This window comes from Homalodisca vitripennis, chromosome X, assembly GCF_021130785.1.
Source record: "Homalodisca vitripennis isolate AUS2020 chromosome X, UT_GWSS_2.1, whole genome shotgun sequence".
Lineage (NCBI taxonomy): Eukaryota > Metazoa > Arthropoda > Insecta > Hemiptera > Cicadellidae > Homalodisca > Homalodisca vitripennis.
The window spans coordinates 99,484,258-99,512,007 of NC_060215.1; the positions used below are offsets into that span (position 1 = coordinate 99,484,258).

General features: G+C 33.9%; 1 protein-coding gene across 2 annotated transcripts in view; it reads left to right on the forward strand.

Annotated features, from left to right (window-relative positions):
- The first annotated feature begins 5,436 nt into the window (after window positions 1-5,436).
- The window catches only part of LOC124369742 (F-box only protein 28), a 51,425-nt gene continuing 29,111 nt past the window's right edge, over window positions 5,437-27,750 (forward strand). The window contains exons 1-3 of one of the 2 annotated variants that reach the window (XM_046827811.1): window positions 5,437-5,668; window positions 8,829-8,858; window positions 18,327-18,616. In XM_046827811.1, coding sequence (XP_046683767.1) covers window positions 18,356-18,616 — 261 coding nt within the window. In that variant the 5' untranslated portion in view covers window positions 5,437-5,668; window positions 8,829-8,858; window positions 18,327-18,355. The remainder of the gene's footprint in view (window positions 5,669-8,828; window positions 8,859-18,326; window positions 18,617-27,750) is intronic. The other variant, XM_046827810.1, reaches the window with a different exon arrangement.

Here is a 27,750-nt window from a genome sequence, read left to right on the forward strand (position 1 = left end):
TGAAATACCAATTCACAAGCGCGATATATTTGATCGCATTTAGAATTTTAACAGGATGGTATTACGTCTGTTTCTTTCAGCTCAAGGATAATTTTGACTGATAATTTCTTTTATCAGATCCCATGATAGAGGAAGACATGCAACATTCTCCTGACTCGGGCTAGGTAATGGCTATTTCGGTATTTTTGACGCACTAGCGGATGATAGAGCAATTTCTGTTGAATAAGAATTGTTGCTCCCATCGATTGATTGGTGAGACGATATCCCGATACTTTTTGTGTCCCGCTTATTGTGTTCTAAGCTGGAAGGGTGTGGAGATAGAGGCGTAGCTCTTTCATGGCTACAATCGTATTTGTCTCACAGGCAGCAGTTCGTTCAAGTTGGGTTTTCGATATCAGGTTTGATTGAGAACAACTATGGGGTGCCACAGGGTTCCATTCTAGGCCCATTACTTTTTATCCTCTACATTAACGATATTCATGTGTGCAGGGGAGACGCCAATTTGGTACTCTACGGGGATGATGCTACGGTTCTTCTCGGTGGCTCAGATAGTGCCGTGGACCTACGAGCATCTTCTTCCCTCGTAAATATTGACAGTTGGCTCAAGAAAAATAACTTAATGTTGAATGCTAAGAAATTTTATTCAGTTTCTAACAAAAAATAAACAACACTCTGGTTTTTTTATTAACTTAAATGAAACCTCATTAGAACCATCTAAATCTACGTGTTTCCTGGGTGTAACCATCGATAGTAGATTGCAGTGGTCTACTCGTGTATCTGGGTTGTGTGGTAAATTGAGTCAAGTGTGTTTTGCATTACGAACTCTGAGTACTTTTATGGACAGAGATGGGTTGGTGACTGCTTACCACGGGTGTTTCGCTTCGTTGTTGGCGTCTGGGATTGAGATCTTGGGTAGAGCCTCTCCTGCAGAACATGCATTTTAGTCCAAAAGAGAGCTGTACGAATCATATGCAGGGTCCCAAATCTTCATTCATGCCGTGGTTTATTTAGGAATCTCAACATTCTAACAATGACATCCCTTTACATTTTTAGAGTTGTCATGTATGTGAGGAAGCATCTGTGTCAGATTCCGTCAGTGGGAAGCACTCATGCCTACCCGACGAGGCACGGCACTTTGCTTCGTACTCCCTCACATCGATGGTCCCTGCACGAGACTAGGGTGATGCACGCGGGTGTAATTTTTTATAATGCTCTCTCTGAAAATTTGAAGGAGGTTTGTGAGCTGACAATTTTTAAAGGGGACCTGAGGAGATAGTTAATAGTAAAGGAATTTTATAGTGTAAATGAATTCCTCTTTGACAGTGGCTTTTAAATTTTAATTTTTATAATTGTTTTTGTGTGCTTCTTTCTTTCTTTTGACTACTATTCAATTTGAATTTGTTGATAGCACTTTTATACTTAAATTTAGATTTATTCTATATTGACGATTGCTATGTACTTCTGTGTACCTTATGCAATAAAAAGAATTGAATTGAATTTTTATCCGTAATTCAATTTTAGTTTGCGATTAAATAGGTTTACGTTAGATTTAAACATGAGAAGTAAGTTAGTAGATTGGCTTAATGTTATCGTTTTTGTAATTTTATTTTAGTTATAATTAATCCATGACACATTATAATAAAACCCTGTGTTGTTTGTGCGGGCAAGATTTGTGGTAGTCAAAAGATACTTACGTGCATATAATTCTTAGGCCAATTATATTATACATTATGCAACATATATCGGATACAAAGAAATCGAATATAAGTACTTTAAAGTCAGCATTTACTCCCCTAAGCACACGAAATCTATGAATGATGGAACCCCAGTCTACAATAATATATCGGACTGATAAAACCTGCGAATGTTGAGTTTAGTTTCATTTCGTCTTCCGCTCAGTGCATCGTATGAAATCTGAAACTAACACAGACTTGACTCCTTGGATTTGGAGTCCACGTTCGCCTGAAGAAACCCATAAAAGTCGGTGACGAAGGCGTTCATAACGAAAACCTTGCATCGTTTCGACACCAGAGAACACAAAAAAGGTCTGTTTGGTTTCCCACACAACCATACAGCGAAATCCTCACGAAAAAGCGTTCTCATTGACTCATAAGATGCACACTTGAGTGCACTACTATGTTTTAGACAATCCCAAAGCACGTGTTTTCAACACAACATAAAACTCGGAACTCGGTGGGAAGGGTTGATTAAATGCGAATGATGAGTTTAAATCCAATTCACCTTCCGCTCAGTGCTCACCTTCACCTAGGTTTGTCATGAGTCATGATCATCAGTGAGGGTTCTGACACTACTGCTCAAGTACTGACGCAGATGATTGTATCCAAGCTTATTTTATACATTCGGGTAATTGTCAGTTAGGGTATTACCAAGATAGTCTAGTTATTAGACCAAGAGTTTAAGAACATGCGATTTCTTGTAACAAGATTTGCTAAAGAAAATACGCAACGCGCTCACAACATAAAACTAAAGCTGTCTGTAATAGACTCCCACTGGTTTTCCTCATTCTCCGAGTTTTACAGATTATTAAAAACTTAAACGGAAATACATTGCAGGAAAGAAAACTGATCACCTTCAGAGAATTTAGTAGCGATGTTGATTTAATCTAAAATACTTATGTTTCCTAAAAGAAAACTGTACGACCATAAATAAAAGCGTAAACTATTTCGAGGAGCGTGCCTCAAGTTGTGGATGATCTGACCAATTAATAGTCCAAAATTAAGGAATTCAAAAGATGGCCAAATAATGCGGAATCTGATATTCACATTTCACTAAACTCTCAAGAGAACTTAAAATCAAGTAATATCGAAGATTACTGTAACAAAAATATACGAGCACAAACGCCGTTCCACAAGAATTATAATTTATGGAGCCGAAGAAAACAAACACTTTGTCGGAGTCTTACAGAAAGAGTTACCATGACGTGGTGCAGACTTGACTGTGTCAGTGGGTGAAATTTACATTTTTAATTTAGGCAAAATTACTCTTACTAAATCTCGTTAAATATTAAATCTAGTGCGTATGTTTTATGAAAGTTTCACTGCTCAGTTTTTCAAAGGATTTCGAGCATAAGTAATATAGCTCTGACCCTTGACCATATAGTTCTTATAGGAAAGGCCAATTTCTAAAGCAACGCAAATCAACATCCGATGCACGCACTCATACTAATGAAAATATCCCCATTGTTAGATATGTGAATATCGTCCCCTAACAGTTTATAAAAACTAAATTATGCTAATGGTGACAGAACTAAAAATTTAACAATATTTTCAGAATTTAAATAGATCAATGAAAAAGTTAGTAGAATTTTACACACACAAGTCACAGATATTTTTCTTTATACACGCGAAAAAGAATGATGGTTTCCAAGCAAACCGACTGAGGTGTTTTAGTTGGGTCGAAAAGTGAATGAATTACATTATTTTATACTGTTCTAATAATTAGGGAAGTATATTTATCTCCTCTAAAAAAGGCCTTAGAATAAATTATTTTGGGCTGTGCACATTTTAATCCTGACATTCCTTTAATTTTATATCTTAAAATCTCTAGGGGTCCTCCAATATTTAATTTGTCTACTTTACACGTTAACAATGGTTTATGTGAAGGCTTTGAAATTAAAAACGCACAGAGGTAGTGGCTGTTTCTGGATCCGCGCAGTTTCGTTCCCGTTTAGAGAAAATTCTCTCTAAATCATGGTGTATAAGCAAAAACATGTAAAGCAAATGTAGTATTATAACATTCTACCACTCTCGCGCGTCTTTGTTATTCATATTTTTGGAATACAACGAAATTTACAAAACTTAATAAATGCAATGTCTTGGGTTCACTTTCTATTATAACTTACACCTTGTCAAACACGTTTGAAATTCAACCACGTCTGCAATTTCCTACTTGGCTTCATTACTTGAACTGAAAAATTCAATAATCCACACGTTTTAAAATACTTTATTGCTCCCTAGAGAAAAGCGAATATGCATTTTTCGTCAGAGCTCCTCGTTTTGAAGATCTTATGGATTGGCCGCTGGCGTCACAGTGGAGGTTTTTAAATATTGCAGTTATTCGGATGGGTTTACATTATTGTAAAACCCATCAACGACCAAATCACCGATCTTGTGTATACCATTGGTCTGCAACTATTAAAACTAAGGGGATATATTCCAATAATCAAAAATAGTTGCTAAAATCGACTTCTAAGTGCCTAGTAGAATAGGATAAAAATATTCATTTAGAGTATATATAGAAATGGGTTAAAAATATTTTGCGTAAATATACTACATGAACATTACAGTTTATTGGAATATTTCGTATCCTATGTTAGCAATTATTTTTCTAGTTATATAGATAATTCTACTTTGGATTGTTAAAAAATGTGGTATCGCAATGTCAAACATGACAAACTTCTTCATCTTTAGTTTTAGAGCTACATATTATAATAATAGCAGTACAATGGTTTTATTCCCTAGTTTTGGCAATCAAGTATCCTTTGGAGTTGATTTATTCTCCTACAACCTTTTCGTTATAAAAACTAATCACCAACCATTCTGTCTTACCAAAATCCTTTTGTTTTGTTACTTTCCTATTCATGGTGGTGGTTTATTTTTTATAATTGTTCTTGTTTCAAAATTATCATTGTTATTATGAAGACATTAAGATATTTCTACATTGTGATACTAGTCCCGCCTTTAAAATTGAGGTAAAATAAAAAATAATATTAGTAGATTCCTTCTGTGCTTAGCGATTAGCTATAAAAAAGCTGTAGCTAGAGGAATATGAAATATCAATCGTAAATGGCTCTGATGGGAGTGGTAGACAGACAATCGCCTATACTAGGAATTTTAGTTATGAATTTATTCCTATTCTATTGGCCACGTCACAAAGCAGCTGAGTTTTTGTATCGAAATGTATGTCCATATAGGCATTTTTATGGCACCAATAAGAGAAACGATGTCACTCTATTAATTTAAATTAGACAAGAATACCCTCAAAAATTAGTACGTTGTTATATTGAGGGGCTTAAATTTACAATGTTAAGGCATATCTACACTAAACGATGGGGTGTTTTGTTAAATAGCACAATATCATCATACATTACGTGATTCAATACTAATCTTCAATAGATTACTGGTACCTACAATGTCTTCATGTAATTTTAATACCAGATTTGTTTGTTACATTAATACTATACAAAATATGATTTTGTAAACGTCCCAACAAAAATATATAACTAACGTTCTACTACCTTATAATCACTGAAGGATGCTTTTCATAATAAAACGTGTATTATTTCAAAATATGTGATACAAAAACATTGTCCATTCATAACTTTTGAGAAAGTACAGTCTCGATGTGTTAATATTTGCTTTGTTCATGAGATTTCCCCTCCATGATCTTTTACTTCTCGGACTGTACTCTCGAAAGCTACACTGGCACTGGTACCACTGGCTGGTAATTAAGCGAACAAACGGTATTTCGCGGTTGGGTATTAGACTTGAGAATATATTTTTAATTATTTTATGTACGTATTTATCTGTACTTTTTTAATCAAGTTCAAGACCCATTGTATAAACTATATTTTATATTTCAATTGGTTTTATTTGAATTATGTGCGGATTAAAACTTCGGACTTGCTGAGAAGATCGTCATTCACACGGTAATGGACTTCAAAGATGGAGTTTTTAGCCAAGCATAGCCTGGCTTTGTGTCATAAGTATATCAATTTTGTATAATTATCTTAAAATTGTTGAAATAGGTTCGCTGTTCCATTTCAATTAAGTATATTTTAAGATGTAATTTTATTTTTATTAGCTTGGATTTTATTTTGCAGCTTTCAAGGTAGGAGCTAGTACCTTATCAAAAAGCTTTCACCTTAAGTTAGACACAATAACCTCTAAGTAAACTGGCATTTGGATCAAGTAACATAGTTTTAACCCTTTGTTGTAGCTAGACTTAAAGTCTGACTAGGCCTATTCTTGTAGAAAGGTAATGTAGAATTAAGTGTGCTATTTTGTTTTAAAACTTAAAAACATGTCAAGTATTTTATGTTCAGTTCTATTGATAAATTTTAATTTCCAAAATAGACTTTCTAAATTGATTTTTAAATTTAATTTGTTTGTATTTGTTACAAAGTATTAAGGATTCATACCTCTTATGGTAGAAAACTAGATTTTATTCATTACCGTATGTTTCTTATATCATGCTTTCGAACCAGTTTATTTGATCCATGGTTAATTCAATTTACTAAACAATTTTGGAACAAAAATACTTACACATGTGTTTTTTGGCTGGTTAATAAAATGTCATTGTTCTCTTAAAACATTAAAGCTCAGACTAATAGCCTACAGTAGAGCAGGCCCCAAAAAGTTAGTGTGTGTATAATTTTTACTGGTTTAGTCTCATAGAATCAGAAGTCTTTATTGTTCTTTCGCTACATATACACTGCAGAAGGTGGTTAATAGGCCTATTTGAAGCAGGTTTTATTAAATAGAATAATAATAATAATAAATAGAATAATAATAAATTTAACTTTACCCTCTACACAAGAGGGTAAAGTTAAATATTCAATAAGAAAGCAAAAATTCGATTAGTATTATTAACTAGTGAATACAAACAATTTCATGAATTCAATTAATATATTTCCATCAAAGTATCATAATGACATCAAAAGATTCTTACTGACTTAAAGTGTATGTAATTATTTAATATTTATTTAGTATACTGGTGAGACAGTCTTTCGTGCGTTTATTTACTTTGTAGTTGTGTTTTGTTATGATGGGGTGATTCTATTCTTGCATTATATTAAAGGCTAACACAAAATATTTAGTAGCCAGTAATTGATAACATAAATTGTTCTCGTATTCTGGGTGTAACTATAGAAGGTACTGTCCTGTACTGGTGTATATGTACGTCTTATACAGATTGTGAACTAACCGAAATTCGGTAACTTCCGTAGCAGATAACTTTTTCATACATTCTTCATGTATTGGCTGTCAGGAATATGTATTGAGAGCCATAATACTTTCGTGGAACTCTTGACCAGGGCTACTGCCAATGATGAGAATCTGGAAAAGCGTGCATTACGCATGAATTTCGGACTCCGGGAAACATGAATGAATTTTTATAGTGTCCCTGGAATTTTTAGTAGGGATGGATCGTTTCCGATACTCGATACCGGGGCTCTTTCTACTTGATTCCGATACCAACAAAAATGCTTAAATACGTGAAAAATCATGATTTCTTAATATACTACTCATATGGGGAGGCTGGATCTCGAATCCAAAAATGTTCTCTTCCCGGATGACTACTGATCGGCAGTACGTAAATTACCGATTGCTTCCAAGTTCGTCCACCGCAGATCTCTGACCCGCAAATGCTGGACTGCAGTCTGCCCCACGGTTGCGCTGTGTTGGTATTTATATGTTATCTTTGTTTATTCCGTATTAGATATATGTATTTTCCAAACATCACAGAAGGGAAAGTTACTAGGTATACACGATGATTCCTCAACACATCGAAAGACACAGGGATAAATACTAAGGAGCTTGAAATAGGTGATGGAGAAAAATCGTCACAGAATTTCTCGGATATTGCTGCGACATAATGCTAGAGCACTGCAACTTTGTGCCATTTCTTGCAAATACTGCTAGTGACGATAAACCGTCACCGTTGAGCTCGGTGTAAGGGTTAAACACAGTATTTCAGTTGTTTATTTGGTTTGAAAATAGACTAGATAATCGAAAATTTTTGACCGGGAATTTGAAAAGAGGTTTAGAGAGGCCACCATGGTCGATTAGTTCATTTATAAAATTTGTATGGTGTGTTAATTTCCATGTTATTTATGTTTCATTTCATGGAGCTGTTGGGTTACTAATCACAGTTGAGATTGTGCTGCTGTTCGTACTGTTTGTTTTACACAGCATGTTTTACACATTTCTTCCACTTTTTTAGTTTTACTGTGTATAGTCGTTTTAAACTTAGTAGAATGAGTGAAAGATAGGTCACCGGTGAGTGAAAATTCGCTGTTTAATGAATTAGCTGTAACTGGATTGCACATTTTGCAAGACGAACTAAGTGACGATTTTGTTGGCACGTTTCGCAATTAGTGGATTTCAGTGCTGGTACAAATTCTTATGATTTTATGAAAAAAGACTATTGGTTATTGAGAGTTTAGCGTGTTTGAAATGAATTTATATATACGAGGGCTGAAAGAAAGTTGCAGAAGTTTTTAAATAAAATATTAACCTACTGAAATAGGAATACTTAATTATATACTTTTAAAAGTTACGCTCTTAGGCTATTTTTCAACGCAGTCCCCGTTCAAATTGAGAAATTTATCATAACGTGACACAAGTTTTTCGATTCCAGCTTTGTAGAAATCTGCCACCTGAAATCTTAAAATCACTGATTAACGCCATCGTGAAGTTCTTGTGGTTTTGAATATGAAATAACTAAATATTTTGTAAATAATGTAAATATTTTTGTATCCTTAAAATTATTTGATTTTATTTGCTCATATAGGATCTACATCCCACTGAAATTATAAAATGCCACTTTTGGCGATTATTACATTACAGTATGGTTAGGATACTGGAAGTAGATGGTTTTTGATTGAAGACAATTTTTGGATTTATGTGTGTATATATTCTTATGAATTCAATTGATATATTTCCATCAATGTATCATAATGACATCAAAGCTTCGTACTGACTTAAAATTTATATAATTATTAAACATTTATTTAATATACTAGTGAGTTTCTTTATTTTATTAGCCTATTATTTATAGTAGTAAAATGTCCCATTAATTGTTCACAGATTGAATGTAAACAGGACGTAAATAATCTTGTAAGTATTTTTTCATAGTGTTGTATAAATAAGTGTGTCTGACTCACTTTAAATTGAATCGATAGATTGATTATTTGGAAGACACTGTATGCTGATACTTTTTACGGAAAAACTAGTTCGTGCTGTCTTAAGGTGATGTGTTTCCCCATACTTCTAAATACTCAACTATGCAGCAGAAATTTTTTAACTTTGTAGGCAAACATCCGATGTTGATAGTTACCGGAGCCTAATTGTAACAGAAAGACAAACATGCTGTATATATTACCTGAATTATAATAAAAAATATATTTTAAATAACTCTTTCCATGCCAACGTCCATGTGACACGACATTAAAAATTTCCATTATAATTTGTTATAGTACACAGAATCGCCATGATATTCGATCCAATGATAGTCGATTAGTTGATTTATAAAACTCGTGTGGGGAGTTAACTTCCATGTTATTTAATAAATAACATAATATTTTATTTGTTCACCTAGGATCTTCATCGTACTGAATTTATAAAATGCCATTTCTGGCGATTTATTAAATTACAGTATGGCTAGTACACTAGTAGATACTTTTTGATTGAAGAAGATATTTTAAATGTATGTGTGTATATATTCTTGCCTGGGGAAACAGTGGAGTTACTACGGTACCGAAAATACATTAGATACAAATACAAACAATGGAATAATATGTACCAAATATATCTACTTCAAACTTAATAATATTATTATAGGGTTCCATAATACATCATATGTGCTTCCACTAAGATTACTTAGGTCGCCAGTGACCGCACTGCACGCGATGTGTTAAGGCCAACGGCTGTAATAGACCACAGCGAATTGTACTTTCGTAGCTTATGGGCGTGACCCTTACTGCCAAATTGACGTTCGTAGCCAATAGACACTTGACAACCTTTTTTTATATATATTACTGGCTAGCTATTGTTCCAAATGCTGTGAAACTTGAGATTCTAGTTAACAGATCATATGTGCAATAGAGAAAACAGTTTGATTTAATTTTTGTTAACTTCTATGCAGTTGGTATTCTAACTTAAACAACTTTTTACTGAGATTCTGGTTAACATGTACTGCTTTGTTCTGCTGCTGCAAGGTTTGTATGTTATTTGATTTAAAGTTAGTTGTTTTACGGTTTTGTCTACATATGAGTAAAAGAAATGGTGAAAGATCAGTAATAAGCAATGTTATTTTGAGTGGAAAGCGATTTGTGGATAATGGTGATTCGCGTGATGATGACATCGATAATGTATTATTAATGGCTGTGTAGCTGATGAATTTAGTGATTCAAGTGTTGTTGATGATACAGATGAGGTTCCAGATTTTGAAATATCAAATATAGACAACATCTCTTCTGAAGATAAGCCAGATACTCGATCCTCCACATCGACAGGTAGTCCTAGAGGTAGACCACCTAATTCTAGGCCTAATTATCAACTGAGGAGGAAACGGTGGTCAAAATGCATATGAAATTGAAAAATTACCTGGGAAACTGGAGAGTTGTGCTGTATGTAGTCCTATCAGCACAGCTGCTGGTGATCAGAAAAAGTAGGAGATATAATTGTAAAAAGTGCAAAAGAGGTATACACCCTGTATGTTTTGGTAATCACCATGTTTATTTAAAAAGTAGCCCATGTAAGTGTAAATAGTGTAATTAATAATATTTTATTCGGTTTTTAAACCCTGGAACTGGCCATCATTTTTCCTAAAATGGCAGGCACTTATTGGTGATTTTGTAAGGGTTTTGTATTTTACTCACTGCTCATCTATTTTTAAGATACAAACATTTTAAAAACATCAATGTCTTTAAAAATAAATGTAGTTTACAAAGAAATTATTAAATATTGAATCATTTTAATGTAATTTTTTAAATTACTGATAAAATTACATCAAAATATTAGTAAAGAATACATTTTTCTCAAATCTATAGCACCCCCTCATATGAAATTTTTTTAATAAATCTACAATATACTAAAGTTTGCTTATATATCTGAATTACATATTACAAAAAAATACTTGGGTAAAAGAACTTTATTTGTACTTTCGAATAATACACCTATAAAAACTACAAAATCTGAAAAAATGTTGTATAACACTATTATGTATACCATTGTGACATTTTGAAATCTATTGGATGAACAAATATTTTTTCTAAGAGATAAATATATTTAGAAGAAAAAAATATGATATTGAAGTTTACATTGTATGATATATTTTTCTATAACAACACACTTTTTTATAATTTTTACAAAAGTCAAAATTGTGAAATAAATACCTAACTTTTTTAGGTAACATTTTCTTTTCATCCTAAAATTATTTATATGGATACTACATTTATTGAAGTTAACAAAAATTTACAACAATGTATTTTTATCTTTGTTAATTTTTTTGTTAAACAAAATAAAACAAGCGACGAAAAAACTTAAGTTTCACAAAAATCCAACCAATTCACTAAAACTTAACCTAACCTCTACATTTTTCACTTTACTAATTAAAAAAAGACAGTAAACAAACTTTTATTTATACACACTGAATAATGAAAAGTCTAAAATACCCAAATAAATATCAAACAGTACACTAATAACGGCAATGGCGTAATAACAACAGAGAAATCAACATGGCAACCAAGCGATGCGTCGTTCTTCTCTACTGACTGAGTCGGTGATTGTGCCAACAGAACAAAAATTAAATACTAGTACATAGTCTTCGTTGACGATACTGATGCTTATTGCAGTTCTTCTTTGTTTTGATATGATTTTCATTATTTTCAGACAACGATAAAGTAAAAAAATAATAACATTTAATGAAGCAATTTTCGAGGCATTAAGCAATTTGGGATTTTACAAAACATGAGTTTTTCAAACACTTATTTTATAAACATTTATTTTCCTACTGCCTATTGAAAAAATGTTTCTGAAAGCCAAGAATACACTGTTTTCAATGACGACACTTAGGTCGTGTAGAACGTAAACTCGCAATAGGGAATTTTGACAAACATATGGCAATTTTAGTGTGTTCGGAAATTACGCAAACAAATGGCAATCGGAAATGTGAACATCCAAGTTTAGAATTTTTTAATGAAAGATATAACATAACTATAGAACGTTTTATGATATAATGTGAAACCTTGGATCGTTATCCTTAGATTTACGTATGTTCTACTTCAAACAAAGTAAAAATAGACTTGCTGTGAGACATCATATTACGACATAATTAATGCGTCGAAAATAGCTTAGTGCAATTTTGAAACTGTAGTTAATGCGTCGATAATCACTTAAAGCCAGTTGCAGGGTTAAGGGTTAATTTAAATTTCTATCGCTTTTAATTTTAAATTATATAAAAATGAATGATGTGAGACTCACTAAGGGAGACAGGACATTTCAAAATGCTGTGCAGGTGCAGTGTTAACTTATAAAATATCAGCTACATCCCCACATCGAATAAAGGTAGACACTTCAAAATTGGTACATAGACTATGAATATACAGGGTGTTTGAAAAGTATGGGTACGGCTTAATATTTTAAAAACCATAGGAGATAACATCTATAAACTTTGCACAGTGTCATATGGCTATGTAAACTATTTTTCCTTGCTATTACCATGACATGCCAACCATGGGGGGACGGCCCACAGAGGAAAACATGGAAATCTTAAATTGAAGCATGGGTCGAGTGATACCTCACTTGAAAGAGCTCACATAGTAGAGTTGAATGCCGCAAAACGCATCTCAAAAGGTTTATCCAATCAGAAATGGCGGGTTGTTTTAGGTACACATTGTGAAGTACATTATGCGCTGCCATTTCTGACTGGATCGTCGTATTCTGATGCGGTTGGCGGCGTTTCACTCTACTAACCAATGTGTTTTCACTGACTATTTTTAATTAGCAAATTGTGTCATAAATTTATAACTCAATAAATAAAACTAAAAAACATAGGTATTTATTGTGTTATAAATTTATGACATACTTTGCTAATTAAAAATAGTCAGTGAAAACACATTGGTTAGTAGAGTGAAACGCCGCCAACCGCATCAGAATACGACGATCCAGTCGGAAATGGCAGCGCATAATGTACTTCACAATGTGTACCTAAAACAACCCGCCATTTCTGATTGGATAAACCTTTTGAGATGCGTTTTGTGGCATTCAACTCTACTATGTGAGTTCTTTCAAATAAGGTATCACTCGACTCATGCTTCAATTTAAGATTTCCATGTTTTCCTCTGTGGGCCGTCCCCCCATGGTTGGCATGTCATGGTAATAGCAAGGAAAAATAGTTTACATAGCCATATGACACTGTGCAAAGTTTATAGATGTTATCTCCTATGGTTTTTAAAATATTAAGCCGTACCCGTACTTTTCAAACACCCTGTATATGTAAACACAATATAACATACAGTTTAGTATTTATTATGTTGTATGAAACAAAACAAAATAAAATAAAAATTACAAAACATGTAAATATTTTTTACAGTGATAAAATAATGTTTTTTAAAACAATAAATTAGTTGTGAGCTGAATTGAAAAAGGTTACTTTTTAAACAGAAATAACAATGTTATGAATTTCTCTGCGAAACTACTCCGAGGCTGAAAATTGCCTTTGCCTTTTTCAGTAGAGCACTGTATAGGAGGATAGCTTTTTTGCACATCATTTTAAAAAAGTATCGGCCTTAAAAAGGTTAAAGCAATTCTTTTTACATTATAGTGTTAGTTACATTTACTTTAACTGTCATGTAAGAAAATTAAATTATTTTATTGAATTGTAACTCTTTAGCTGAAAACATCACTTTGCTGATTGAAACATTTAACTAAAAAAGGAAATCCATAAAGCTAAAAGGTGTTGATGGTACAGTTAGAGGAGAGCAAAGGACCCCTAGTGACATGTCTGTCCCTAGTCAGAGACAAATAACTTTGATTCTATAAATCATAGTGAGCTCTGACCTGCAATGTCCACCTTAAGATGCTTGCACTTATCTAACAGCAAAGTTAGTTAAGTTTATTATGTTTCTTTAGTTTTTTTAAGTAAATCAATTCAAATTGATGTATTTCATTATTTCATAAATAATGAAACACATCAAGCACAAGCACTATTGTTATTTTACATCAGTGACTCAAGCTGGGTCACTGGGTAAAGCAACAATAGTTTTGTTGAAAAATGGATTGTTAAAAGAGTAGCACTGCTAATTGGTGCCTGGTAATAAAGAAGTTGATTGTAATGGCAAACTAGTGTATCGCCCTTTATTATCATCAAACAAAGAACATTTCCATTGTTTTGTGAGAAGCGTGGAGTATGAATGTTCGTAATCTTTATTGTCTCTTTGTTACTTTAAGTAATTTTATCAAACAACTACTTTGTGTGCTCTATTGATTCCAAAAACACTGTTCTAAGGACTTAATGTTTAGTAGCTTACCAGTTCATCAAGATAGAGGTTGTATTAGTTATTGTATAGATAGCTAAATGATCAAACGTATCTGTAGTATATAGTTTTTAAAGAAAATTTGATTTTATTTCAAATTTTAAGTTTGTAACTTAAAAAAATTAATTTGATGTTTTTTTCGTGAAGCATTCTCTCAAAAAATAGTAAACCTGTATCTCATGAAACTCGGAATAAGTGAGTTCTTCTAAGATTTTTTATATTATTAATCATTATTTTCACACTTTATTGGTTCATGTTGTGGTATAGACCCACTTTGGTGTTTTTGATGTATCCCAAATATTTAAAACATAGTTTTTTTAGTATGACTGTAATTGCTCAATTGCTAGTCAATGAAGCTGTGGTTACTATAAATTGTTGTTGTGGGTTGGGGTGGGTTTTTCAGCACTGAATTGGATACATTTTAGAGCTCAATATTATTAATAATATTATTGGGAGTTTTGACATCATGTGACAAGTTACAGAGATAAAAATAGCATTGTTTGGTTCTGAAAAACCACCGCACTGTCTACTGTGATAGCGTTGTTGCCTATAGAAGTACCTTAATCCAAAAACAACAAAAATATATGTGTATAAATTTTAATGGTTCTATTAATTTATGGGTTAAAAATTATCTTTTATTAGTAAAGTATACTGCATTTATAGTGTTAATATTTTATAAATATAAGGATAGTGTTATTTCTAAGAAATATTGAAATGATAAAAACCAGACTTATGTATTCACTTTGAAACCATAACAAAATTAATATAAACTGAAACGCACAATTGCAGATATTCAGCCTTAGCTAATAGTAAAGGGAAAAAGAACAGTGCTACGAACTAGGACAAGACAACATTGTACACACAGGACTTCTACAAGCATATTGCCCATTCACGATCACCACTTGCTTGATTTAATGGCAGTCCATAAAATGTACTTTATACACATATCTGGTATCAATTGAAAGCTCTTACAAACTAGATGTGCCTTTATTATTTTAGAAATACATCTTGACTATAGGGCTGTGCCTCCACAGGCCTCCAACTTTAATCCTGATTACTAAAACACATGTTGCTCAGGTAGTTAGTTATTCATAATCTACTGCCTTAACCCTTCCCACGTGGATGTTATCTTTCAACTTTGACTCATAACGCGTAATTAACTTTAAAATTTTGTTTACATTTTACCAACTCTAATTTTTTTTAGTTAGTGATGGCTATTAGGAATAAAAAATAATACAGTATCACAAAATAATCAGACCCCTATATTTTTTAACAAATTTTCAAATTTTTCAAAAAATCGTTAGGATTCGCCATTGCATAGAACAATATAGGCCTATAACAACACAACAAATAAAATAATAACAACAAAATAAAAAGATAATATAATGCTAAATACAACAGGAACTTGAACAGTAAATAAGGAGATATGACAAAACAGCGTTAAACACTAAAATATGCCGTGCCGGGATATATCCGTTTACCGCGTAATGGTTCGCCGCAGACTGAGGCTAAATCACACCACGAGGGACAAAGCCACGCCCTCCCACCACTGCGACGCACCAATGAGGGTTCAAACTGTAACATCTGCTTTTCGGAACAAGTATTCAACACTCCCTTGAACTCTAGCGGATTCCACGGCAACTACAATTTATTAAAGAACACAAAATAACACGCGTTTCGGTCAAAATTAGGCCTAACGGATATATCCATTTGCCGCGTGGGAAGGGTTAATATCGCCCTATTTTTTATGATGGCTTATATTTGTTTGTTTAATGTGAACGTTTTTGCTTATTAATTATTATATTAACCCTTTGCAATCGGAAGGCCACTAAAGTGGCCAAAACTTGTCTCTCGCTAGTTCAAATGGAGTCTCAGAGGGTTTTTCTGTCTGTTCAGCGGGCCAACCATAGTGACTGGCTGTGTTCTGCGTCACCACTCGGTGCTTGCATAATCATGTACGTCACTTTTCCTCTGATTTAAATGGCAAGGTAGAAACTTTATTCATTGGTTGTTTATTATCGTTTTCAAGCGAACTGAGTAATATGTAATTTAAGGTATAAGTGATCTGTTTTAAAAGTAGTTTTATTTGCAGAATAAAAGTACAAATAGCCTAAAGTACGTCTCTAGTATCAAGATAATATAACCTTGTTATCAATAATTTGATCTTCATCTCCACTAAATACATTAGTATTTAATACATTGATAGGATACACTATAGCAGCTACAGTAACACTGACACTCGGATAAAAAAATAATTCTGAACTATGTTTATATAGCATGTGCTGCAAATAGAGAAATATTAATTTTGTTACTTTTTTGGCTAGAGATTACAGCTCTTTTAAGCCACAACTGGATAAGTATTGAATTTTATAACTGTGCAGTATACTGAACCACATGTAGTGGTCTGACAAGCTCAACGGTAAAACAGCATTGTGGCCAGGCAATGTGAGAAGGCAGTCATATAAATTTAGTGCTGATCCCAAAGCGTTCAGTTTATATTAATTATCACATCATTTTTATAATTGTTATGAATTTTATAGTATTTTGGTTGAATTATTTCCCTGCCTGTTCTGTGTTACTCTTATCGTCATATTGAAAGTATCCGTACGAATCCACAAGTGAATGTGATGAGTGATAATTTTGTCGGTGTATATATTGACACACATTTTAATTTTTTTAATTAATTGTCTAAATTACATAAATTTCCCTTGAACATGTGATCTTTGAGATTTATTCCACTATAAAAAAAAAAAAAAACAAAAAATAAGCTTTGGTCAGGGCTAAGTTTAGAAAAACTTCAAGCTTTAGGTTGTGTATTTAGTTTTGGTGCTGGTTACTTTAAAACAATATATTATACTAGTAATGTAAACAACCATTTTTACTTTATTCAGTTTTTATGCTGGAGTTGTTACATCCAAACATTTTTACACCTAGTGAAAATAAACTCCTATGGGAATGCATCTAATTGTGATGAGGATTGCTTTAGAGGTGACTTTTTATATCATTGAAAATAAATTCCTATAGGAATGCACACAATTAACTATGAAAAGGACTGCTTTAGTTAAGAGGTGACTTTTTAAATAATAAACAAAATTTGGTAGGCCTGCAACCAAAACCTGGACAATCTGGTGTCAAAACTAAAAAAAAAAACAAGATACATTACACTAGCAATTTACAATTGTTAGAAAACTTCTTTAAGGTTAGTTCAGAATGAAGATTCGGCTCAGTTTCATTTTGAATTTATGTTATTGACATTAGTGACTTAGCAGACTTAATTGATTGGTGCAACAAATTATCAGACCTGTCGACACCTGATATGAGACTAGTTTACAGATTTTTGTGGATGGTGCAAAAACAGATCTAGTTCCTGGGGCAGTAAATCCTTACTGTCCTAACTTAGTGAAGATCTTTTGTTGGAACTCATGGTGGTCTGACAGTCTGAAGTGTCTGTTGATTGTGGTTTTGTTTATATCTCAACTGTTTGGCTTATTGCTGTCAGCAGAAATCATAGCAAAGTTTTATGCGTCATCTCCTTTAGTTAGAAGGTTTTATGAATCATCTTGTTTAGTTAGAAGGCATACCCCTCTCCCTCTCCCCAACATCCTCCCCTCCTCCACCTATGCTGGTTGCTTTAAACACTTCCGCCAACCTAGTAGTCAAGAGCTATGAGCCTTTCAATCTTCTTTACTGAATTTCAGCTAGTATTAAACCAAGAACAGGTTTGCATTTGTATTAAATTTGTAAGAGTTTTCTCATGTAATTATATATATTGATATTTCTGTGAACAGTAATTTCTATGATATACTAATCAGATGGTCCTAGCTCTGAATGTCAATCACTATTTATAATTGTACCATAGTCACTTGTATTAATAATGGAATATTTTAACTGTATTTCTGACAATACGTACAGCTGTCTGTATCTGTGAAGATATACATATCACAGACTGTTATCTTAACTTTTTGATAAATTTAGTACCATTATGATGCTTTTTATAAACTTAGTCACTCTATTTAAAAGACTTTATTGGGATTTTCTTTTTTTACAGAAATTACAAGATTTAAGTTAAAAGTAAACATGGTGTCTACTCGCCTTCAGAGCACAACTACTACGGGGGGAGATGCTGTTGAGTACAGTGGTAGCGCACGAGCCATGCGCCACGGTGGTGCGCCTTCTCATGAAATCACCTCATACACAGGACCTTCTCACTCCCAGGTGGTTCACAGTCCCCCTTCACCTCAATACATCTCTACCACTCATTTTCTGGACCTGCCGAGTGATTGCATGGAAAAAATCTTCAGCTACCTGGGCTTCAAACATGTGTCTTATCTACGATTGGTGAGTCATAATAGATCTTAATCTTCTCTGAAGTGGAAATGAAGATTTCATAGTACTTTTATATAAGTGACAAGGAAGTAAAAGATTTTCATTGAACTCATCAATCTAAATATTGGTTTTTATTAAGGTTGAAATTTTACTACTTTAAATAAATTGTAAAATTACATAAATGTAACTTATTGCATTTAGTTGAGAACTTGTTAAAATTGAGTTGGGAATTACTTACTACCTTAAACTTACTTTTTCATTTGTTTACAATATTTTATTTGAATATCTAAGAAGGTCTTGAAACATTTGTGTACCAGAAAAATATGATTTCTTTCCAAAAAGCGATGCTGGTGATACATGTAGAAATTATTCTTGTCTAATATTATACAAATTTGCGTCATTAACGTGCTCAGATTTTATAATTAAATATACAATTTACATTTGTGTTTATGTATATGCACACACACACACACACACGCACACGCACACGCACAGCCACACAGCATTCAATGAATAAGTTACTGCAATAGGTAAATCTTGTATAACTGCCTCCTCCAACCCATGCAATTGTTTAGTACCACCAGAAGTTCAACCAAATTAGATATGACCACTTATTTTAAAAAATGTTAAGAAATTTGGACTCAGAATTGACCCTTGTGGAATGAATCAAATCAGATGTTGACTGGGCCAACTTAATTTTGTTGTTTTGTCTAAAATTGCTACCTGATCTAAAAAAAAAATACTATTAACCTCTTTATGTCGAAGTTTCAGTTTATCAGTGTAATGAACTGAAGTACTAGCCGTATTTTCCATGTTGAGACGAAATCCCTCACCAGTGAAACTCCTTTATTTTCTGTTGTTGCCAGTCAGGAATCACCACTCCACCCTCAGTTTGCTTAGGACATCACCGTGATTCAAGTGAATTTAAGTTAGCTCAGTGAACTGTGCGTGTTGGATTTTCAGCTGTGACAGTATTCATGTAAAAGTGTGATGGGAAAACATATAACTTTATCTTATCAAAATTAAAGTTATAAAGTTTGTAAAGTTAAACTTATAGAGACTTTAAGATACCTGGAGTAAGAAAAAAAGTGACACTGCAAAGGAGTTTGGTATACCAACGAATACTCTTTCAACAGTTTCTAACAACACATTTCCTGATAAAGTATTCATAATCAAGCCTACATTATTACTGTAGTTGTTGTGGACCAAACAGTCTTGGTATATTGAACCTTATTGTATTGAAATTCTCAATATATCGAAGTTTAGTATTTCTTCTCCAGTTTCGATACAGCGAGGTTCCACTATATTTGTAAAATGAAGCTTATGAAATTATCTCCATGGTTTTTTAATTAGTTCAGCAACATAACTAATTATTATTGAATAAATATTGAGTTGGCTCCTCAGTATTCCATGCAGAATCATAATGGGGAAAAAACTCAAATAAAATAAGTTAAAAATATTTATTTTTAAGTTTAAAAAATGTGAACATTTTAGGCTAATAATGATTATAAACAATGGTTATATGAATTTTTAGGCATATTTCTGTAAGATGTCTTAATCAGGCTGGTAATTTGAAGACATTCCTTTGGTGAAAGGTTTTACAACATTGGGACAGGCTGTGATCAAATCACCTGACAGCGAACGGGTTAAAGTATTCACTGACTAAAATTGAGTTTTGAATTATATCAAAATTCTTTTTGTTTGACCCTCTTAACACTGCAACTGAAAACACCCAACATTGGGTGTTTTAGTCTTATTTTTGATGGCAGCGGCCAATATTGCGTCTTTTAATTCTTTAACTATGATTTATCTATTAGTGAATTTGTTTGATAATAATAAAGGGTTAGCTAGTGAAACGGGAAGATTTAAACAAGTAACTAATTCTTTAAGAAAATTAATTTTGTTATTTAATGGTTGTAAATATAAAGAAAAAAAGTAGCCATTTACTGTACAATAAGTGGAAAAATTATTTTTTGAATATAACATTTGTCATATGTCCTCCATTGGAATCTATGCACTGCTGCAGCCGGGCCTGGAAATTTTCTCATGACATTTTGCAGCATATTGACTGGTATTCCTTCGATTTCGTCCCGAATTCGTTTTTTTAGGGCAGGGATAGTTCTAGGTGGATCTTTCTGAAAAATTCTTGTTTTTAAATAACCCCATACAAAAAAGGCACAGGCTGTCAAATCTGGAGAGCGAGGGGGCCAAGGGATATCCCCGTTTCGGGAAATGACGCCAACTGGAAACCAAGCATTCATAGCAACTCTTGCAGTGTGGCTTGTTGCCCCATCTTGGTGGAACATTGTGTACACAGTGTAATGAAATTGGAAAACGTTTCCCGTTCCTCATTTACTGGAAAACGGGAAAGTTGTGGTGTAAGAAAGTTCTGGATCATTGCAACGTAATGCACAGAGTTAACAGTCACAGCACTTCCATTGCTATCCTCAAAGAAAAATGGGCCTATGATTCCTCTTGCTGACATTGTGCACCAAACTGTCACTTTTTCAGAATGAAGAGGCGTTTCATGAAGTGCACCAGGGTTTTCCTCAGACCAGTATCTGAAGTTTTGTTTATTAACAAAACCAGAGAGGTGGAAATGCGCCTCATCGCTCATCCACAAGTTGTTTACTTGGTCGACATTTTCTTCAAGTCTTCTGGCCATTTCCTCACAAAACTGTAATCGTTTCTGATGGTCAGTTGGTTTGAGAGATTGCACAATCTGTATTTTGTATGGGTGAAAATTTAAATCTTGATGAAGAATCCTTCTCACCGAAGTGTTACTTATTCCAACGCGTAGAGCATGTTGTTTGGCAGATCGGCGTGGACTTCTGAGCATTGCCTGTTGAACAGTAGCGATATTTTGAGGGGTTCGAATGGTTTTTGCACTCCCACCTCGTTTTTTAAACGTTGATCCAATTTGTTCAAGGTTGTTTATCCACGAACGAATTACGTTATCCGAAGGAACAGGCCTGTTGCGCGGTATGTTGAAATGGCGTTGAAAAGCACGTAGCGTTTTTACCAAACTCTCACCATTCGTATAATACGCTTTAACTGCGTAGCCGCGATGTTCACCCGTCCAACGATCCATCTCAACTAAATGGCGGAACACGCAGGTAGAAATGAGTCGGTCACTATTACCCCCACCACTCACATTCCAAGTGTCAAGGCCATCTTCAATCTTCCCGTTTCACTGGCTAACCCTGTACAACTAACAATGCCAGCTATGATTAATCTGTTTGTAATTAATCAAAACTCCTGTTTGTGGTTTAGTTACTTTCAACCGGTATGGACAAGCATATTTTAACAACTACTCAAAATACACAACAAAAATAGTCAATTTTGATAATAACTCTTTTAAGACCAAGCGTATAAAAAAGCGATGTAAGATGGTAATGCTGAGTGCCAGCTGGTTTATGAGAAAGTGGGTGCTCTAAAGTTTGGAGTAAGATAAAACAAATATGTCTAGGTATTTTTATTACTAAAATTCTATTTTATACTTTGTTTTGTTTAATTACTAAAAAAATAAGAGATTTTGATAGTAAATAAAGATTTTAGTTAACTTTACAAATAATTTATCTGAACACATTTATATGCTGCAAACCTAAGCCACCTGAAAACATCCTTATGACAAAAGAAGGTATTTAGAGCGATTGCTGGCTTGCCTCCTTGCACCCAAGGTAGTGTGGGGTTTAAAGACCTAGAAATCCTCCCTGTTCCATACCTGGTCATCCTGTAATATCTGATGTATGTTAAATTGACTAGTTCACATGATTAACACTCAATAAGCGTAAATATAACACTACGAATATTTACTGTTGAGCATAAATTAACAACTTTTAAAAAGAACCTGATTAATATGGAAAAATCTTCTTCAAGAATGGCCGGATTCCTTGAAAAACATAGATAAACCACACAGATTTAACTTAGAGAGCAATCAAAAGCCATTTTAATAAAAAAGTGTTTCGAGTCCTTTTAATTGGAACCCTCAAATCCTCCTAACTCCCATACTGGAGCTCTTTTGCTTACTAACCTGCTCACCCTGAGAAGCTTGGCTTGTGTATAAAGTTTTCTTTTAATTAGGATCACATAAACATGGCAATGCCTGCAGGATTCACTGGACAAGAGGATATATAAGACATGAGCTATGCGTTTCAAATAAGTTTTCGTTAGCGTATATGTGGAAAATAGTTTATAATATATTCAGAAAACTTAAATATAAAGGAAAAACATAAATACAGTTTAGAGGATGACTTATTTGAAAAGTGGCTTTAACCATTCAATGTGGGGATTTCCTGGAGCCCACCAACTGCCTGCTGCGGGAGTTTTCTGTGCTAATGATTGTAGATTGCTATATTTTAGTTATAATTACATTAAGTACCCCTTGTAAATATTGTAACAAATTTTATTTTATTAATTTATCTTACATCTAATAAAAACAGCTGTTTAGGTTACAATATTAATTAATATTGAATATTATTCATATCAAGATGAAAAATTACCAGTCAAAAATTTGATTTGGTGTGATAGTTCTTGAAGCAGGTTCCCACACACATTGCAGCCTGGCAATCAGGTCACCAAAATCTTGTTTCCTTCCTTTTTCCTTGTTTGGAACATACCACACAAACTCTGTATGGCTTGGATTTCTTTTCTGTAGGTGGTATGTTTTCGATGAAATGCCTCTCAACTAGGCGTTTTGGTTTAGGCTCAATGGAAGGGCGCCCATAGACTGGCCTCTTGACTTCTGAGCCATACTTTTCAATAAGACCCTTGATTAGTTCTAGTCTTACAGAAATATACTCAGACTTATCATTCCGACTCTTCCAGATGATAAATGTGTTTAGTACACTTACGTTCAAAATTCTCTTGAAAAGTTTGATGTACCACTTTAGATTTTTCTTTCTTTCCAAAAGAAAGCTATGGAGCAACTGATCCCTAAGGTCAACTCCCCCCATATGTCTATTATAATCAAGTACAAGTGCAGGCTTTATTTGCTTTATTTGCCAAGACTATTTCTCTGATACACTAGCTCATGAGAATGAAATGTTGAAATCAGTGTAACAATCCGTTTATCGTGCCATTTGAGAACCATTACTTTATCACTATGGAAACAGACAATCTCCCCTTTATTGATATTTGTTTTTTTCAGTTGCTCTGGTACCTCCTTTCTACACAATTCTAGGGTGCCACAGGAATCAGTTTTCCTTTCTTTTAAAATTTTTGAAAGCTCAGGGGAGTTGTACCAATTGTCTAACCAGACTGTGTGACCTTTATCAAGAATTGGCTGTAAGAGCTTGAGGACAATTGCAGTTGAAGTAGGGCAGTTGTTTGGTAGTGCTTCACTGGTAAAATCAGTCCCTTTACCAGTATACAGTAGATGACAAAAGACCATGTGTAACCACTAGTAGACTCGCATAGCTCAAAAGATTTGATGCCGAATTGAGAGGCTTTTAGTGGAATATATTGTCGAAAAGACAATCGATCTTTCCACAATGTTAGGGACTTATCGATAGAAATATTTTGTGACAGACCATAGCAACTCTTAAATTTGTCATTCAGGTGATCTATGATAGGAACAATTTTGTACAGTTTTTTTGAGCCCTGAAATTCACCAATTTTTGTTTTGTCAGAAAAATGCAAATACTTTGATATAAGTTCAAAGCGTTCTAAAGGCATAGTGCTGGGGAATACTGGACTTTCAAGCAGAGGATTCTTCGAATAATACATTCTAACTGATGGTTTCTGAACAACTCCCATTAACATTACAATGGCAAAAAACACATACATTTCTTCAACTGTAACCGGTTTCCAATCCCAGTCCCTAGACCTTCGTCCAAAAACCATTCCCTTCTTGGTTCTTTCTTGTTCTGCATACAAGTTTGTCTGTTCAACTATAATTTTCATGATTGTTTCACCAAAAAAGTTTTCAAAGATATGTAACACATTTTCAAATTCAAATTTAGGTCCTGGTTGCCCAGTAAAAACTTCTTTCAGGAATGTAACCCTCCATGGTTTCCCAAATCATTGAGGGACCTTTTTTTGATTTTTTAGGCCTAGGAGGCAAGATTTCATTTTCTGGTGTACTTTCCCCAACCAGCAACATTTGATCATCATTTAAATTATCTTCAATACAATCTAACTGTGTATAATCCAAATCTTCCACACCAGGGCTATAGTCTATCTCACTGCCACAGTCTGACAGTTGGTCATTTAGCCAGTCGGCTATTTGGTCACTGCCATTTGACATTGTGTAAAAGAAACAATAAAGAAATGTCTAAAAGTTAGAAATTATAAAAACACTTACTCTGAATTGTTCAAATTATCCATAAAAACAACTAACTTTCACAGATAGGCCTAGGCCTACATCACTCACAAACACACATTCACCAAATTACTACCATTATTATTTGCACTTACTGAAGAATGTAATAGTATTATTTAGGCTCAAAATAATAACCAATACATCTAGTACCAACTATAAACTTAATATAAAACAATTAATATTATACAAGTTCTAATAAAACACAGTGTGAACACAAGCCGGTCAGCAACAACAACAGACACGATGTATTGGAATACCGCAAGACAGCTGACTGAGTCATCTGTTTGGTTTAGGTTTAGAACAGCTGAATAAAAAAAAAACATATTCTGCGCATACGAAAATCAAGAATGGAATGTCCTCTTTCTAACGATATAAAACATCGCTTGAAGTAGTTCAAACTGTCGCCACTAGATCGCTTAGGCGTACGGTCTGCACAAAAACGTGGCGTTCACGTGAAACCACCGCAACGGGCTTCGTCAGTCGGCCGTAAATGTCACGTGGAACCACGTTGAAGGGTTAAAGATCTTGAAATGGCTTGGTAATTTTAATTAATAGTACCTAATTTATCTAAACATAATGAGCATACTCGTATATATTTATGGTCACTTTGTCACATATAAGAGAACACATCAAATTTTCCTGTGAAATTTAAAAGAAAGGTGACAAATAACAAATACTAACAGTCGTTCAGTAACTGTTTGTAATTTTTCTCCTCAGTAATTTTTAAAATAAAGTTAGATACTTCAACGGATCATTAACCCTATAAGTGGCAAGCGCCGTCTGAGACGTATGATTCACGCCGCCGCGAAGTGGCAAGCGCCGTCGCTTCACATTTAAGGCTGTTGCTCCGCAACCATCCATTATTTTTAGGCCTAGTTTGAACTATCGTATTCTCCATGAAATTTCCTATATATATCATATAGTATAGTGTGTATTCATGTTACTAATGTTTGCTGGCCTAAATGAATCCAACAGTTTTCGTTTGACCTGGCGGCAGACGAGAGAACAGCTGTCTACTCGTCTCGTCACTGTTTTGTTTGGCGACTTTGCATACTGTTATTGTCAGTATATTATTGTTTATCGCATTGTTTGTGTTACCGGTAAATGTTTAGGTTATTCGTTCGTCATGGAAAATGTTGGGGTACTTTGGGATTATACCGACCACACCAGTATGAGGAACACAAACATATAAATTTATAGAAAAAAACATTATAGAACGAAAAAGCAACTCTTCAATTACAAACTTACAACGATTATTAATTGTTAAGGGGTTTCCTGTGACGCCCAGAATGCAGCAATATCAAGGATGAGTGAGTGTAGTGGATTTCCGCCTTCAGCCGCAACTGCTGACCGCCACGAATATTTTAGATTTAGGCAACTAGTCACGATCTTGTAAAAAACGAATGGTCCCCTCTTCGCTCCTGGGTAAATCCCAAATTCTCATAGTGTCACCCATCACTAATCTATTACACACACAGTAAAACACGAAAGTACAAGAATGCGGCGCACTAGCTGAACGGGCGGCGAGATTCTGTAATCACGTTATCTACTAGACCGCTCGACTTTGACCTCTGTCTGAGGATGGGGGGGGGGGTTTGCGATAAGACAATTCCTGTTTTATATTTACGAAATATACTGTGCTATGACAAACTAAGCCACTATTATAGGCCCTACACTAATGGGAGGAAAATACAAGCCCTAGTGACTAGTGACTCGAGTAAAAAAAAACAAACGAAAACAGTTTGTACATTGATTTAGTTTTTCCCTTCTAACTTTTTTGTTCTTGTAAATAGAAAAAAATGGATAGGTAGTAATTTGTTTAGAATAAAATTGTGTATATTCTGTAAATATGACATTATTTTGTAGCTCCAGTAGTTTCAAAGTGACGGACAGTAGAACTTAAAAATTATTTTTTCTAAAAGAAAATCTTCACACACCTACAATGATATTCATCTGAAAATAAAAATAAGGAACCAAATATCATAATTATTCTTATTCTATAGTTCATAAGGAAAACAAAAATATATAATGTTGCTAGGTTATCACTTATACAATATTTTCTAAAAATAAGTTTAACGATCACAGCAATTTACCCGAAAACGGCCTGCCACTGAGACCAAAAATGACCGCCACTTAAAGGGTTAATTGGCAGGAATGAAATGGTAAAACATAATCTTGAGTATATTTTTTTAAAGCCAAAGCGTGAAGAAGTATGGCTTTCCCAGCCCGCTTTGACAGGAAGAGGCTGGAATAGAGCTAGCCTCCCCACTTCTTGGAAGGTGACATGACAGATAGTGCCTGTTATCCCTCTTGTTGTCCCCCTACCCCAAACCTTACCCATCCTGAGTATCTCATCATTCTAGAAGGAGCGCAAAGGTCATTTTAGAACAAAAATTGTGATGAAGGGGTTCCTCAGCTTCTAACTTAAAAAAAGGGTGGGCGAGAATAAAAATATGAAATTTTTGACAGGAACCTCTCATTTACCTTTCACATAACTCATTACTTCACTTTCTGATATGAAATAGGCCTGAGAATCCCATTCATGCAGTAGTACTTGAACGAGTAGAATTGAAGATAACCAAACTATGTTTGGAGCATACAACCAAGAGTATTTTAAATACACATTAGTTTTTCAAATGCCGTTGTAACAATTAATCACTTGATTACTGTCTAATTTTGTTTAATGACCGTGTGTTCATCCATAAACTTGTAAATAAAGAGATTTTGACTTGGACTTTATTTACAATATCAATTACTACTATGTAACTGATAGGTCAATCAATTTTTTTATTGTAATTTTTCCTATACAGAATGGACAACACCA